Raw genomic sequence first — 15,689 nt, 5'->3', positions numbered from 1 at the left:
TAGTCCTTGTTTTCCACCTTTCAAACAATTATGCCTTTCCCTTTCTTCAGCACATCCAGGGGAATCCCACATACAGGTTGGTACAGCTCAAAGGGCCCTGACATGGTTCAGCACAGGTTGCTACAGCACGATCTGGCACTGCTCAGTACGGCTGGGCAGGGACTGGCACAGCCTGGCAAGTCTTGCTCCAACACAGCCTGGTTGGGCTTGGTATGGCATGGAGGGCCTGGCCCAGGTCGGTGCGGCTTCAAAGGGTCTGACACAGCTCAGCACAGCCTGACGCAGGTTGGTATGGCATGAGCTGGCAGCGCTCAGTGCTGTCTGACAGCCCTGCCTGGAACAGCTCAGTGTGGCCTAGCAGGGATTGGTGAGGCCCAGCCCGGCCTCGTTGCCTGGTAGAGCCTGGCACAGCACGGTGCAGCTCAGTGAGGCCTGGCACGGGTTGGTGCAAGCCTGAAAGGGTCCGACATGGCCCAGCACGGCCTGGTACGAGATCAGGTTCAGTGTATGTCCCAGCACTGCCCAGTACGGCCCATCAGGGGTTGGCGCAGCCTGGCCCGGTGCAGCTCGGCATGGCCTGGCAGGCATTGGCAGGGCCTGGCCCACTTTGGCACAGCCCTGGCAGCGATCGGCGCAGCCTGTCCCGGTACAGCCCGGCCCGCACTGCCGCCCAACCCGCCTCCCCCCGCAGGACTACACGTCCCGGCATGCTCCGCGCCGCCGGGAGGGGCCGCTTCCGCCCAGCGCTCGCCGCGCGTCGCCGCCGCCGAGGCCGAGGTCGGACCCGCAGTCGAGGCCGCCGCCGTCGCCGCTTTCCTCCCTCCCGCAGCGCCCCGCGGCCCCGCGCCCGCCATGTCGGCTCAGGCGCAGATGCGGGCCCTGCTGGACCAGCTGATGGGCACGGCCCGGGACGGTGAGTAGGGGCGGGCGGGGCCTGCAGGAACCGCGGCCTGGCGGCCGAGCGGGGCCCGGTCCGCCTCCGCCCCGCGGCCCTCGGGCTGGCGCTGGGGGGCCGCGGGTGTTGGGGGGGGTGGGCCGCCTCGCCCTGCCCCGCCGTGCCCCTCGGGTCGGAGCCGTAGGTAGGTGCCCCGCCGTGCGGCCGCGGTCCGGCCTTAACGGAGCGCTGCGGTTCGTGTCGCCCGAGCGCTCCGATCCGCCTCGTAGCGGGGCTTGCTCAGGTCCTTTGCACTTTGTTTCGTAAGTGAATAAGTGCCTTTCTCTCTTTTTGTGTATTGAGTTGCTGTTGAATTGCTTCCCATATATTTTATTTCATACAAACTGAACAATTGTGGCCCCTCTATTTTATTTATAAAGGTTCAGTGTATCTTTGCCTGCCTACATCAATCTGCAAGGGAGTTGCAGAAAAGCCTCATGTTCATCGAGCCGTGAGTCACAACCAATTTTTAAAGCTGTTATAACAAAAAGAAAAGAAAAGAAAAAAGAAAAAAAAAAACCCCGAAAAAAAGTGTTTGCTTTTTCTTTTTTTTTCCCCCCTCCCCACCAGTAACTTTAAAAGCGTAGCTTAGAAAGAAAGAAAATCCATTTTCAATAGACACGATTCCTGGATGCTTGCAAACCCTATTCCTATTATTACACGCCTGTGTCGTATACACAGCTTCGCTTTAAAATTGTCACATACCATTACCACTTTGCCTTTACTTTGATGTATCGTTCCCCTGACTTCCTTACTGCAGGTGTGGGCAAGAAAGCTTTTCCTTTAAAACTTTTCAACAGTGGGCATAAAATTCTGCAGCTGAGGTCTTGAAGAATGCAGATGGGTATAGTATATGTTGGAGCTCGCAGTGTGTATTGACTAACTTTGTTTCTTTTTTTATTTTATTTTATTTTCTTCTTTTTCTTTTTTTTTTTTCTGCTTTTTCTGATATTGTCTTGTTTAAGTGGCTCCTGAGTGTAAAATGTCTCCTGAGGGCGGGAGGAGGGTGGGAAGTACGCTTCGTGCTCCGGGCCGAGACCTACGAGATGCAGCATTTCACGGCCTTGGAAAACACACTGCAGACTTGGTATTGAGACCAAATGGACCGATGTCTTAATCATCAGATTAGCAAATAGAAGTTGCTTATAAAAGTATAAAAACTAAACAAACCCAAAACCAAACCCAACTGCTCAGCACAGCCTTACTTTGCAGTTCACAGCCCTCTGCTAGCTTGGGTTCCAGTATCTCTTGCCCCTTCATTGTGGCAAAATAAAAGGGGGGATAAAACAACCAAAAGCGTTGGCTCTGAGCCAGACTGTCTGTCTCCTTTTCCTCTTTGGGCTGTGCAGTCTCTTTATATGGATGAAAGCCTTGGACGTTACTTGGCTTTCCAACACTGTGTTTAACATGGTGTACGATGAATAAATGCTAAAATGGTATTTGCTGCCAATTACAAGTTTTCCAGAATATCCTGTCACCCTCCAAGTAATTATTGGGAGCAGGAACACCAAGTATTTTAATCTGCATATTGAGGCGAAATGATCATGCTGACATTTCTGTTCCTTATCGGTATTCTAATGTCTCCTTATTTAAAACCACAAATGAATTTCAGGAGATGAAACCAGGCAAAGAGTGAAGTTTACAGACGATCGTGTCTGCAAGAGCCACCTCCTGGATTGCTGTCCTCATGATATCCTGGCAGGAACAGTAAGTATTCCTTTGGAATAAGGAATTCCGGTAAGGCAGAAGTTGACACAGCTCTTCAGGGCTCCTCTGTGCCACCCTAAGAACCTTTTAGGAGATGCAGCCTGAAAAACATCAGACTTCCCTTACCCCAGGGACAGCCAGCAATTTTCATTTCAGTTTCCATGCTGTCTTTGGAACCACTACAGTCAGGTGTACTCTGAATTCATCCACACTGCTTTTTCTATCACAGTCGATGGGAAGTTGCGAGATTATTTCTGTTTTGACAGCTTGTGGTAATTAGGACGTGAAGCTTGTCCTGTGGGGGTCACGGGATCGTGGCCTAGGGGAGCCAGCCTGCTGTCCAGGGTGCTGCAGTTCACTGCATCTTCAGCTGCAGTAACCCTCATCCCAGAGCTTTTAGTGTCTCTTTTTAAACCAGGCAGCATTCTCCCAGTGGGATTTCTGCTTTTTAATCATAAAGGGTTAGCATATAATGGCAGGTTACAGCTCAGGCCAGCTTTGTCTTTAGTTTGTTGGTATGAGCAGTATGTTGCTCTGCCTGACTGGTTTCAAACAGTTGGGACAGCTTCCTTCGCTGTTGCCCTCTGGGGATACAGCTGGCCAAGTTTCAGAGGACTGGCTCAGATGTTCAGCTATCGGTGCTGCCAGCACAGAATGAATCAGGCAGGCTTTCTGTGCATCCAGACAGGTTTACTGGCATCTTATGGTGCTCTGGTAATGAAGGAACTGCATGGGTGAATCAGCCTTAACTGGCCATCTCTGGATGTGTGTTATTGAAGAAATCGGGACCTCGGATCTTCTTGGCTACTTCCAGCAGGTGTTCCAAGCTTTCTGGTAACAACTGTGATGCATCCTTCCTCCTGGAGGCATTGTTACTTCTCCATCCTTTGTGCACGCAGCTGTTTCTGAGTGGGAAGCCAGTTGGAGATGAGCAGGGAACTGGATCTGGTTAGTAGCAGTGCTCAGTGAGACATGATCACATCCCCCTCACTGACCTTCAGGTGTAGGGTAGGAGGAGCCCAGATTTTGGGGAACATTCTGGAATGCTCCTGATAGCTGCAGAAGACACATTTGCTTTGTTTAGGTGGGCCAGTGTGCCTGGGTGTGAGGGCTCTTTTGTTAGTTGGCATATTCTTGTGATTACTCTTTTTTTCCATCTAAACTTATCATCGTTTTCTTTTTGGTCTCTGTGGGAAAGGAGGACGTTTCTGGAAGGATGCAAGTTAGTGTTTATGATAGCTGGGTACCAGGAGAGACTTGACATCTAGGTGGCCTGCAGTGAGCTTTGCATTGAGCAGTAGGTGTGTTGCTGCTCTTGGAAGTACTGCAACATGTTTGGAGTTGGTGTCACTTGGTAAGCCTTGGGGATTTCTAGCTCTGCTGATGAGTGGACAGATGAGCCCAAAAGCTGTGCAGGTAGAACAGTACTTGGAAATTGTATTCAAGGAAGTTACTGTGTCCCCCAATGGGAGATGAGAGAGCTGAAATCTGTAGGCTGCAGGATTGCTTCATGTGCATCTGTGCCCCTGTTTTTTTGGTTGGGAAAATCAGTAGAGCAGTGACTACATCTGAAGAACGTTCTTCCTCATGAAAGGAGACCTGGTGAATTAACAGTTTAGCAGTGATACTCGGAGGGCGACCTCAGGAAGTGGACTGTGCAACAAACATGAGGGGGATTAACTACCACTGACATCTAAACACATTTGGTCTGTGTCTGAGTGGGGAGTTAAGTCTTTACTCAGGCTCTACCATCTTAAGTACCTGTATGACAGACCAGCCGTGGGTATTGATTGGAGCTAGTCACAATCCCTGCTGGAAAGTAGAGTATTTGGTGCCAGGCCTCCCTGATGAGACAAGGAGTCTTTGAAACAGAAAGGCTAGTGATCTTACCTGAGGTGAGTGATACATGAGGAGGGCTCCACGCATAGAGATCAGGTCGAAGGATCTGAAGGAAGACTTGAGGTTTGTATGCCAGCAAGACCTGGAGATTCTCCCCTAGCAGAAGAGACGAAGAGACTTGCTGCCTTTTAACAAAGAGTGAGAGGAACACAGAACACGGTGGCTCTTCTGAAGCCTTCTGCTGGAGCCTGTTCTCTGAAGCAGAGTGAGTGGCTCAGCTTGCCAGAAGAACTGATGAGATGAGATAGCCTATGATCTGTAACAACCGTGTGAAGTGTTGCTCTTTCTTCCTATATTGTAAAGAGATTGCAGTAGAATAATGATAAGAATAAAAAAAATTAAGCCATATAATGCTCTGATGTTGTACTAAGTTTTCTTACGGTAAAATTCCAGTAGCTCTTCAGCATTCCCTCAAGGGTTTTGCCTAAAGCTGAACATTATTAAGCTCTGAAAGTACTGGAACAACTGTTTTTTTGTAGGCATTAAATTCCAACCATTAGAGCTCACAACACAGTTCCTGAATGCAGTGTCTGCTGTCAGTGCCTCCTATTTTTGGTAAATATGAGCCTAATGAGTGAGACCAAATAGTGACAAATCATTTTGAATTGTTGTAGTTAATAACAGGTAACTGCTGACCAAGCGTTCCCTGGTGGAGCTTTCTTTGATGGCTTTGCTTCATTCTCAGCAAATCCATTGCTGCTGTTGGAACTCACTGCTTCGTAACATGTCCTTTGCAAACTCCAGCTTTACTTCAGGGTGATGCTCGGGGTTCTGTACTGATCTCAGTGGGGTTGTATTAAGCTTTTCCTGCAGTTCTTTGTAGGCTTTTCTCCTTGATGCTGGTGGTTGGGAGAGGAGTGCTGCTGGGATGTTCCTTGTAAGCTGACACGTACCCTGCTCCTTGTGCTGCTCCCTTTGGCCCACACTCAGGCCTTTAGTTGTTTTGACTTTCAAAAATGGCATGTTCTTTTTCTATTTTAAGAATAGAGAAATGTTCTCCTTTACATATTGGTAACATACAAATGCAATTTCCACGTTTTGAGAGCATAATTCAGTTATTTGGCCATTAGCTGCTAGACTTGGGGAGAAACCAACAGATTTAAATAGCATTATCTGCAATGGAAGTGAACAGCAGCATGCAAGTCAGGATTTTCCAGGAGAGGAGATGCTCTCATGGAGACCGTAATTAGATAGAGACACCAAAATGACCTTATGCACAGGAATTAGCTTTGAATTGGTGGGTTTAAAGTCTCAGCAGCAGCTGAAAGCAGGAAGGGCTAGCTGCAGAGTTAGGATCTGCTGTATCTGAGCATGGGATTTTGCTTTCCTACTGGCTGTACCCCTGCTTACTGCAAATCCCTTTGCCCTTGCTAGGAAGCATTCCATCTGTGTTCTGTGGTTTACCATCTTTCAGTATGCTTTCAAGGCTCTTTCTGATATAGACGCGCTTTTATGTACAAGCTTTAAACTCAGCGTACACAGCTGAGTGTTTACTGCGTAGTAGCTCCTAAACAGGAGGTGTTTGTAGTTGGTTTCTGTTGAAGTAACTCCTGCTGTAGCTTGCTGTGCCTTCCCAGCTCCCTCCCAGTAATTTCTAAGGCGTGCTGTGACCTGAAGCAGGGGTAGGTCTGGATTTAAAGTATTTGAGGTGCTTTGATATTGTCAGAAGGACTCCTAAAGAAGTGATTCTAGCAAATGTGATTCTTCTGGCTAGTTCTGTTTTTGGCAGGTTAAGAGAAAGCTCTTCTTCCCAAAGAAGGTTTACTTTGGTATGATAAACTTGTCAAGAGTTATATATTTTCAGCTTGTTGCCATAATGAAGTTTTCTTACATATATTTTCCTTTTAAACAGAGAATGGACCTAGGAGAGTGTACAAAGATCCATGACTTGGCACTGAGAGCAGATTATGAGATTGCAAGTAAAGAGAGAGACCTTTTTTTTGAGCTGGATGTAAGTATGGGGATTATTCTTTTTTGTTTGTTTTTATGGAAACTGCCCCTTGAACTCATTGGCTGAACCATAGAACTTGGTGGGTGTTTCAGCTAACCATGTTATTAGATCTGGCAAAAACAGCCTGCCCCTTCCCAAATATCATCTTGATGCTGACTTTAAATTGTAAAATTAATTATGACTCTTGTAACCAAACTAGTGCAGCTAGCTGGGAGGCCCTTTGGGCACTCCTTGCATCCCACACCTGCTGCTCTGTAGCAGGACGTTGTAACCTGGTGGCCTGTTCCAGGAGGAGAATGAATGTTACAAGCCTTCTGCTCAGTAGTTTTGCTTTTAGCCACATTTAACTTTCTGTGGTGAAACAAATCAAGTGGAAGAACATTTTGCCTTCCTGTTTCATGCAGTGCTTTTTATGTTTGTGTCTGTTTCTCACATGCTGGAAGTTGCAGGGCAAAGCTGTAGATGACAGATTTAGGGGCAGGGGTCAAATTTTACTTCTGCAAAGCGTCCTTTGTGTTTTCTCAAGGCATCCATTTTTGAGGTCGGTTGTGCATTGTGTTGTTGTGGATTGCACCCTCTAGCTGCTGGCTGTAGGTGTGACACAAAGAGCATCTCAATTCACAGTTCTTTGAACATGCAGGCTATGGATCACCTGGAGTCCTTCATTGCGGAGTGTGACAGGAGAACAGAACTGGCCAAGAAACGCCTGGCTGAGACACAGGAAGAAATCAGTGCTGAAGTATCTGCGAAGGTATAGTCCTCTCACTTAACCTTTGTTCTGAAAGTCTGTGCAAGAGCACTGATGTTCTGTTGTTGCTCAATATGCTCAATAAAGACTTTGTGGATTCAAGTCATCATCTTCAAATACTGCTCTGGCTGTTCTTGTAATAAACTTCTTGGTTCCAAGGGCCGTAGTAAGGTAGAACATCACCTCTAAAATATGTTGCTTAATCATGGCTATGAAATATATAGGTTTTCCCTCCTATTCAGCGTGTGTATGGCAACTTAAAATAGTAAATCCATCCTGTAATCATTGTCTTTCCATGTAGCAAATGTTTCCCTCTTTGGGAACTTCTTTCACTGGGACAATACAAAACATTTCTGAAGATGGTTTTGTGTAAGCCAGAAATACACCACTGTTTGCAGCAGAGACAGTGATATCCTGTCCACGTACACTTTCTTCCTTTGCTGTCTGCCTATGACTGCACTGCCTGTACTGGGCACACCAATCCTTTTTTGTTGAGACTTTTTATGGTCGTCTTCTAACAACAGCTAATAAAAACAGTGGGTGGTTTTAGTTTTGTAAGGGAAAAAGGAGAAGTTGTCATGCAGCCTTTTGCAAGATTTTTGTCTTACAAAGAAAAAAACAAAAACCAACTGTTTTCTTTAGGCAGAGAAGGTACATGAACTGAACGAAGACATTGGAAAACTCCTAGCTAAAGCTGAACAGCTGGGAGCTGAAGGGAATGTTGATGAGTCTCAGAAGATCCTGATGGAAGTGGAAAAAGTCCGAGCAAAAAAGAAAGAGGCTGAGGTATGGCCTTGCTTGTCCTGCAGCGGGTAGTAGGTGATTGAGTTAGGCTGAGTCTGTGACAGACAACTGGGTGATTCCTCTTACAATGTCAGCAATGTGTCAGCAAGCAGTTGGCAGTCTAGTGCGATAGGTGAAGAAAAGCTTTGTAGAAACTTGTACCTGGTGAAGAGAGATGACCGGGGAGGTGGTAGTTCTTCTCCTGCAATATTTGATCAGTTTTCAGTTACCTGCAAGGATAGAATGTCAGGTTAGCTGTGCTCACAGCGTTTCACATGGTACCTCCTTTGTAATGAGGATGCTTTTCATGATCCTTGAAAGCATCAGGGCAGTTCTTTACAGGACTTTCCCAGGAGAGTCGCTATTGACATTTGCCTGGTGTTCTTTTTGTCCCCCTTCAGGAAGAATACCGAAATTCAATGCCTGCATCCAGCTTCCAACAGCAAAAGCTGCGTGTGTGTGAAGTCTGTTCAGCGTATCTTGGTCTCCATGACAATGACCGGCGTCTCGCTGACCACTTTGGAGGCAAATTACACTTGGGTTTCATTCAGATTCGTGAGAAACTGGATCAGCTGAGGGTAATCTTGTCTGTTTTAAACCTTCTCCTTGTAGTCCTAAAGGCATTCAGTACATACATTAAGTTCGTACAGAATTATTTGCAGAATGCCTATGTAAGTCCAGAAATTTCTGATATCAGAACCCCTGAAACTTTGACTTAGTACCTGAGTAAGCTCCTTGCAGATCTTTCTGATATTCTACTGTATTGAAATACGATGTGAACATTTTTCCTAGAAAACAGTGGCAGAAAAGCAAGAGAAGAGAAACCAGGATCGTTTGAGACGGAGAGAAGAAAGGGAACGAGAGGAGAGAATGGGCAGGCGGTAAGTGAAAGCTGGTAACTGCTTTGTGAAGCTGGCTTTGAAGTAATCTGATTTCTTAGTTCTGAATACCACAGGAAAGCAGCAGCTGTTGCTGCATCCATTGTTGGACGTGCTCTAAATGCTGCATGGGCACCTTGGAATTCAAGTAAAAAGTAGAACAAATACACAAAAACCCCACATCAGAGTGATTGTAACCTCCACTGTTTGAAAGATAGAAGCTCAGAAGATGCATAGTCTTCAGGCTTTTATTGGTCTAGTCCCTGTCTCTTTGGAGTCGGGATGAAGTGACTTCACTGAGTGCATCCAAATGGGAAGATTTAACAGGAGTGCTGAAATGGCGCTACTAACGCAAAAATTCCTGGGACAGCCCTCCGTGCTTTGAGGCTAGGAGGTGACAATAGAGTAGAGCTAGTATCCACAAGCCAGATGGCAAGCTGCCTGTCTTATTTAGAACATGTTCTACAGCATCAGCAAGGCACTTCTGGCTCAGTTTTGGAAAACACTTCCCAGGACATCCTCAGATCCTCAGGCTGTTCTGCTCAGAGGCATCCCAAGGAATGGCTGTTTCTGATGTTCGTGGGCATGTGTGTCACTTTCTTCTCACGTGTGTATAATCCTTGAGCTGTGGGAGTGCGTAGCAATTAGACAGATTAATGTGATGGGAAGAGATGTTTCACCAGAGGTGTAATGACAGAAGGATCAGCACGATAGAAAGGTGCTATAAGGGAAGAAGATTGCTTACCTGTATCAGAAGATTCCAGGTTCGCAAGGGGAAGCTTCACCAAGGAAGGATCTCTAGGAAGATCCAGATCCTTTTTCCAGGTGCTCAATCAGTGTTCAGGCTGTGACTCAACAGTTCTCATGCAGAATGGCTTCACCATTGGTATTCTCATGACGAGCCTCTTGCCAGCTAAACTGGAAAAACTAATTATTCCATGTGCGTAAATGACTTGGTTAAATAGTGTGGTGTGAAGAGGGTGGTTATTTGCACTGGTCGTGCAAAGGAAGTGGCTGAGTAGGAATGCTGCTGTTCTTGTTACAGCACTTCCCCATTAACTTGGTATGTTTCTCCTTACAGCCTTGTACTTTGTGAATCCAAAAAGCCATCTTACTGCCTGTGGAGAGCTCTTTTTTGATGTCAGCTGAAGAGTGTTTCAGCCATCTGGCTGCAAGATGCTTGAGATGCATGACCACAGTGTGCCTCTGGGTATATGTTTCTGGAAATGCTTGCGAACAAATACCAGAACTGAGGCAGCTTGGTTTCCTGTGGTCTGTGGCTTGGTGTAAGCCCCAAATTGTTGTGCATTCCCTAGTTAGGGTGTTTCATAAAGGTTCCCTCTTGGTGTGGATTGCCTGATGTCAGATCAAGAACTGTGTTGAGTTGGCCTGGGGTCTGAGCTCTTGCTGGTTTGGTATTTTGCACTACTTAAAGACTGTGGCCAAGCCTTTGAGCTCACTCTGTGTGGAGACATCTCTGTACTCTTCGATTCAGATGGTAAAGAAAACAATGTAGTGGAGCCAGGAGTGAAGTATAGAGGAGGTCAGATTGTTTTCTTCTTCAAAATGAGAACTTGACCCAAGGAAGGAAAATAGTTCTCCCAGTGGTTGTTGGGACGAGAGCTCAGATTTCTTGATTTCTAAGAACCTGCTCCTCTGGGTGCTGTGTATTGCCATGCTTACAGGGGTGTTTCTCCATCCAAAACACAGCAATGACTTCAACTGACTTAAGAGACTGCTTCTCAAGGGGAGCTTGATACTTAAAAAGAACCACTTAAAACATGATCCTTTGTAACTCTTATTGCTGTGTCTTCATGTGCAGTATCTCTGTGGTGTTAACCAGTAAGGGGAACAATGCCACTTGACTTTGAGAAGTCTCGGTGACTTACAGGCACTGTGTCACATCATGGAAGCCTGTAGATGGGCTTGCAAAACTGTAACTTAGTTGGTCTGTCAAATAAACTGATTTCCATAGAGGAATGAGTGAACTGGATTGTCACCCATATGACTGTAAATACAGTCCTCTGTCATTTGGTGTTGCTGGTGACTCAGTGATCTCTTCAGACTGTAATTCTCTGGGAGCTGGCATGCTGTTAAGCTGAGTATGCCATGGAGATGGGAGAATAAATGAAGCCTGGGTGATTCTTCACAATTTGATTTATATGATCTGGGGTGAAGATTTTCCAGTGTATCTCTGTACTGTTCAGTAACAGTTATTCACATTTGCTTCCTCTTTTTTCTTCCTAGTTCATCTTTCCTAAGCAGGAGAAAAATGATTGATGGAAATTTCCACTGAATGTTTGTTAAATCCTCATGATTAGGGAGAGAGCACCGTGTTTTTCCTATAAGAAAAGAAATGGTTTGAATAAATGTGCAGCCACCTCAAAGGAACCAAAATGAGAACGCTGTTCAGTGCCTCCACGCTGGCTGGAGAGTGGCACTTTTTCATGACAGTGTTCACCTAGCTGAGTTTAGACCACAGAGGGTAAATTTGAAGTTAGAAAGGTGCACTGTAATACTGTATTAACAGAGTGGGATTGGTTGGTAAATCCTTCCTGCTTTGCCAGAAAGTTCTTTGCAGAATCAGTGAGCTGTCCCAACAGGCTCTGTGTGGAATTGGTGCTTCTGTCCTGTTCTTTGCTTTTTTGACAAGTCCCACCTCCTCCCAAAGCTGAAGCTGATGTTTTTAGGCTTGTATGGCAAGCTTTTTTAGCTGACATCTTAACTACTGTGTTAGTTTTGTTCCTGTTGAGAGCTGCAAGAGTGAACGAGTTGTTTAATGAGGGAAAAAGAAACATAAAAACCATGCCGTACCTTCTCTCACTTAACTCTCCTCTTCCTTCTAGGTCTGGATCGAGAAATAGAGATCGTCGAAGGTGAGTGTGCAGCTCTCCCAACTACCTGTTTGTGTTTTTATCTTGTCACTGAGGTCTTGTAAATGGAGTTGATGCTGTGCCTCAGTCTTGTCATTGCGCACCCTGAAAGAAATGGGAACTTCTGCTTGGGCCCTTCTGCAATACTTTGCAGCTGAAGTCGGGTGTAGGTTAGCCCAGCCAGAGAAAGGGAGCAATGTGCTTTGCACTACCAGCCTAAGAATGCACTCAGTATCTTTGCCAACAAATCTCATGTACTTTGATAGTTCTAAAGTATGAAATGTACCCGTTATATATAATACTTCATGTGCAGAAATACAGAGATTTGTTATTAAAGCTTCCATCCCTGTGAAGACTTTGCCTTAACGGTATGACAACATTCTGTAAGCGATCACGTACCTCGAGATCTTCTCTACCTTTTTACATATATTATGGCACCTTTTATTTGGTTTTTAGTGCATATGGAAACAAATCCACTTTGAAAGTGCAGTGTTTTCACTAGGGGGATGCTCCCTTTGGCTGCCATTGTGGTTATGGCAATGTCACATATAACTAACTTCTTCATCCAAAGCGAGGCCTGTATCACAGGCGGTAAGCTGTGCTCTAGACATCAGCACATCAGTGGTGAGAGTGATTTTCATAAGCTTCCCAGCACCTTGAACTTACCCTTTAGAGTTCTGTTGGTAGCGTTAGCCCAGGAAAGGCTCTTCACTTCTGTGTTGGCAGCAATGGTGGTGAGAACTGATGCTCTGGATTCGTGTTACTCTGGAATGTCTGAGGGATGGGCACAGGTGTACAGCTGTGATGCACTGGCCTATCTCTTGAATCTGAGGCGGTCTGTGCCCTCTTCAGATCACGCTCTCGGGATAGGAGGCGGAGGCGCTCGAGGTCAGCTTCCCGCGAGCGGAGGAAGTCCCGCTCCAGGTCCCGAGACCGACACAGACGCCACCGGAGCCGCTCCCGCAGCCACAGCAGAGGTCACCGCCGGGGGTCCAGAGACAGGAGTTCCAAACACAAGTATGTATTCTTCACACAAGTGCTTCTGAAAAGGGGAGTTCCCGACATAAGTGAGCAACCTCTGATCCCTTAGAATGGGCAGGACTACCACCACTTTCTCGAGCTGGGTGCTTATGGTTCCTGAGTCAAAGCAGTATTTCCCAGGGGCAGTTTGTAGATGCTTTCACATGAGAGCAGTAACTGTACAGTGAAGTCCCAGCTTAAGAGCAGAGTCTAGGAGATAGAACTGTCAATCACTGATCTGCATTGCTGAGCCTTGAGAAACTGCTGGTTTTCCTGTATAAGCAGCAGCTCAAAGCCCTGCTGGTGCTCACACAGCCTCCTCAGGTGTGTAAATGTCAAGTAATGAAGGCAGTGTTGGCATTACATTTCTGTGGTTATCTTCTGCTTCCCAGCTTCTTGCTCTCAGTGGCATGGGAAATAAAAGTGTATGGTTTGGGAACTAAGGGAACTCTTCTGTTAGGGTAACAAGAATGCAGGTTGAGAGACAGCTATTAGAAGTCTTGAGGGAAGGAGAAAGGAAAAGTGTACCATTCTCCTGTCACCAAAGAGAAATCCTATAGTCTGAAAAATGGCTCTAAGTCTCTTCTGAGACTTAGCAAAGCACCCACTCTGTTGGAGGAAAGATGAAGCCAGCCTGTATATGTAGTTGTATTAGCAAGACTGAAATGAAACATTGCATTTCCCTGCAACCTTTCTAAACCTGGGAGCAAGTATATAACCAGCTGTTTGCTGAAGTTAGATCTAGCCTTTATTTTAGTGCTATCAGCTAATAGGGGAGTTCTTCAGCAGTATCTCATCTGATTAGGGACCACCAGTAGAATACACTTCCAGAAACAAACCTACTGTTGTGTATTGTGTTGCTTGAACTAAAGGGTTTTAAAGGCACCTGATGAACGGGAGGGGAATAACGGTCTGAAAAAGATGTGTCTGTTGATAACTGAGGGGGGGATGTAAATACTGTTGATTCTCCAATGGCTGAGATACTAAAGTCCTTTTTTAAATCTGTCTTGAACATGGAAAAAAAAAGAAAAGAAGGTTGGACAATTAGGAAGTGAGGAAGACCCTGTAATAACTATTACTAAAGAGCAGGTAAGGGATTACTTTGAAAACCTTGAACACATTCAGATCAGCCCATTGAGGCTGTAGAAGGATTGGCTCACTGACATAATGCCACCAAATTACTGAGCACTGGGGAGAGGCAAGACAATTTAAGAAGCAAAAAGTGGATGAGAAACCCGAAAGTGTAGCTTCTGTTTTCACTCTGAGAATTAATGGAATGTACATTTTGGTTCTGCTGGTCTGAAGTCTCACTTTGAGAAAGAACTAGCCCATCACAGGATCTGGAGGTCTGAGGGTAAGAGAGCTATTGGCAACAGGCAGCGTGGGGATGGGATAAGAGTTGATCAGATCAGACAGACTTGTGTTGTCTCATGTCTTGTGGTTAAATGGCACAACCTAAGGCAGCGAAAGTGACATGTGTGATAGAGGGCTGTAAGGTTTTAATATAACTGTGCAATAGTTCCAAACATTAGAATCAACATGAGTGGAAGCTGGAATCCATGAGGTACCTGCCAGGTCTTCTGCTTATGACTGCAGAGAGACTTGAATACTGAGTTCTAGAATACTCTGTGCTGTGCAGGGTCTTGAAAGCCTCTGACTAATTCTGAAGGGGTATGGGCTGCTTGAGTCAGCTACGGGCCAGCACCTCGTTGATAAGTTGATTGATTGATTTATAGTTGGCATGAAACATACAGCATAAAAGCCTTCTAAAATGGGATCTAGTATGAAACCCTCTGCTTAATTCTGTGTGGGCTGACACAGCGAAGAGCCGCTGAAAATCTGTAGCTCTCCTTTGGGCAGGCTGTGAAAAGATTTGTCCCTGTTGTGGTTTCTGAATAAAAATCTGTGCCATCCTGACTTTGAACCCAGGATGTTAAAGACTGCGCTTATCAAGTGCAGAGTGACAAAAGCCCAGGACTGAGCAAACCTTTGAATCTGAAGGATGAATACAGTTGGCATTTAACACAGTTGAACAGAAGGCCACTAGCTTAGAGCATAAGCAGAACACACTGTAAAAGACACAAACAACGATGAAAAAAAGATTAGAAGTGCTTTATAGTACGACACAGTAAACTGAGAAGGGGCCCAGGGAACACTTTGAGGGACTGACAGAGGCTGCACAGTGCAGTCAGCGCTGCAGAACTGTGTTCTCTTGCATAAAAGCTTGTAGAGGGACCAGAGTTTGCATCCGGGGTGGCACTACTCCTGACACTGTAGGACCCAGGCACACTTTTGTAAGAGACCTGTTACAGCATGGCCCCGTTAGCAAAGATTTTGCCATTTTGATGTGCATTTCATGTAGATTCTTTCAGCCGTGAAGCATATAGCGATGGTTTGCTTTGTACTTCAGATCTTCTAGGGATCGATCTTCAAGAGAGAAGTCACGAGACAGAGAGAGGAAAGAGAAGAGCTCTTCTGAGAGGCGGCACGAGAGCACCAATGGCAAATCTCGTTCCAAGAGATCAGAGGAGAGAGAAGCTGGCGAGATCTGAACTCAAACGATCGGTGTTGCACTGTAAATAGTCTGATAAACATTCTACACAAAGCCTAAATTTCCCATTTATATTTACTGAATACGACTCATCTTTTGTAGTTCTGAATTTTTATTGTTTGGCTGATAGCTGTGAGTTTGTAGAGACACCCAGTCCCGTACTGTTTAACAGGATTTTGGTTTAGTAGGAATAAATAAATCTGATGGCTCCTTTTCAATCCAGGTGGGCGGTTCACGTGCTGTTTGTGGTGCTGCAATGAACGTGGCAGTAGAGGTAGTGCTGTGGTTGGGTACCTGCGCTGCCGTGCTATTTATTAACAGCCCTTTCCAAGAGATCTCCCTGCC

At 45.8% G+C, this 15,689-nt stretch overlaps 1 protein-coding gene across 5 annotated transcripts; it reads left to right on the top strand.

Annotated features, from left to right (window-relative positions):
• Positions 1–729: 729 nt before the first annotated feature.
• Positions 730–15,585, top strand: LUC7L (LUC7 like). 5 transcript variants are annotated; one of them, XM_072349391.1, is made up of 11 exons: positions 730–913; positions 2,547–2,641; positions 6,393–6,491; positions 7,132–7,242; positions 7,882–8,025; positions 8,424–8,600; positions 8,815–8,903; positions 11,747–11,776; positions 12,626–12,790; positions 13,821–13,882; positions 15,204–15,585. In XM_072349391.1, the coding sequence occupies exons 1-10, from the start codon at positions 853–855 to the stop codon at positions 13,846–13,848; spliced, it is 999 nt and encodes a 332-aa protein (XP_072205492.1). In that variant the 5' UTR covers positions 730–852; the 3' UTR covers positions 13,849–13,882; positions 15,204–15,585. The 5 variants fall into 5 exon arrangements, with proteins under 5 accessions (XP_072205492.1, XP_072205494.1, XP_072205490.1 ...); XM_072349393.1 differs by lacking the exon at positions 13,821–13,882 and adding an exon at positions 1,315–1,385 and having other exon boundaries at positions 15,204–15,584; XM_072349389.1 differs by lacking the exon at positions 13,821–13,882.
• Positions 15,586–15,689: the final 104 nt, after the last annotated feature.

The sequence above is a fragment of the Excalfactoria chinensis genome, chromosome 14, assembly GCF_039878825.1.
Source record: "Excalfactoria chinensis isolate bCotChi1 chromosome 14, bCotChi1.hap2, whole genome shotgun sequence".
Lineage (NCBI taxonomy): Eukaryota > Metazoa > Chordata > Aves > Galliformes > Phasianidae > Excalfactoria > Excalfactoria chinensis.
This window is presented reverse-complemented; position numbering and strand designations above follow the sequence as displayed.

Bases quoted from the DNA above. Each gene is read 5' to 3' on its own strand.
- LUC7L (XM_072349389.1), top strand. From the start codon at position 853: ATGTCGGCTCAGGCGCAGATGCGGGCCCTGCTGGACCAGCTGATGGGC. The intron at 914-2,546 runs GTGAGTAGGGGC...AATGAATTTCAG, and splicing joins GATGGGCACGGCCCGGGACG to GAGATGAAACCAGGCAAAGA. The intron at 7,243-7,881 runs GTATAGTCCTCT...TGTTTTCTTTAG, and splicing joins GTGCTGAAGTATCTGCGAAG to GCAGAGAAGGTACATGAACT.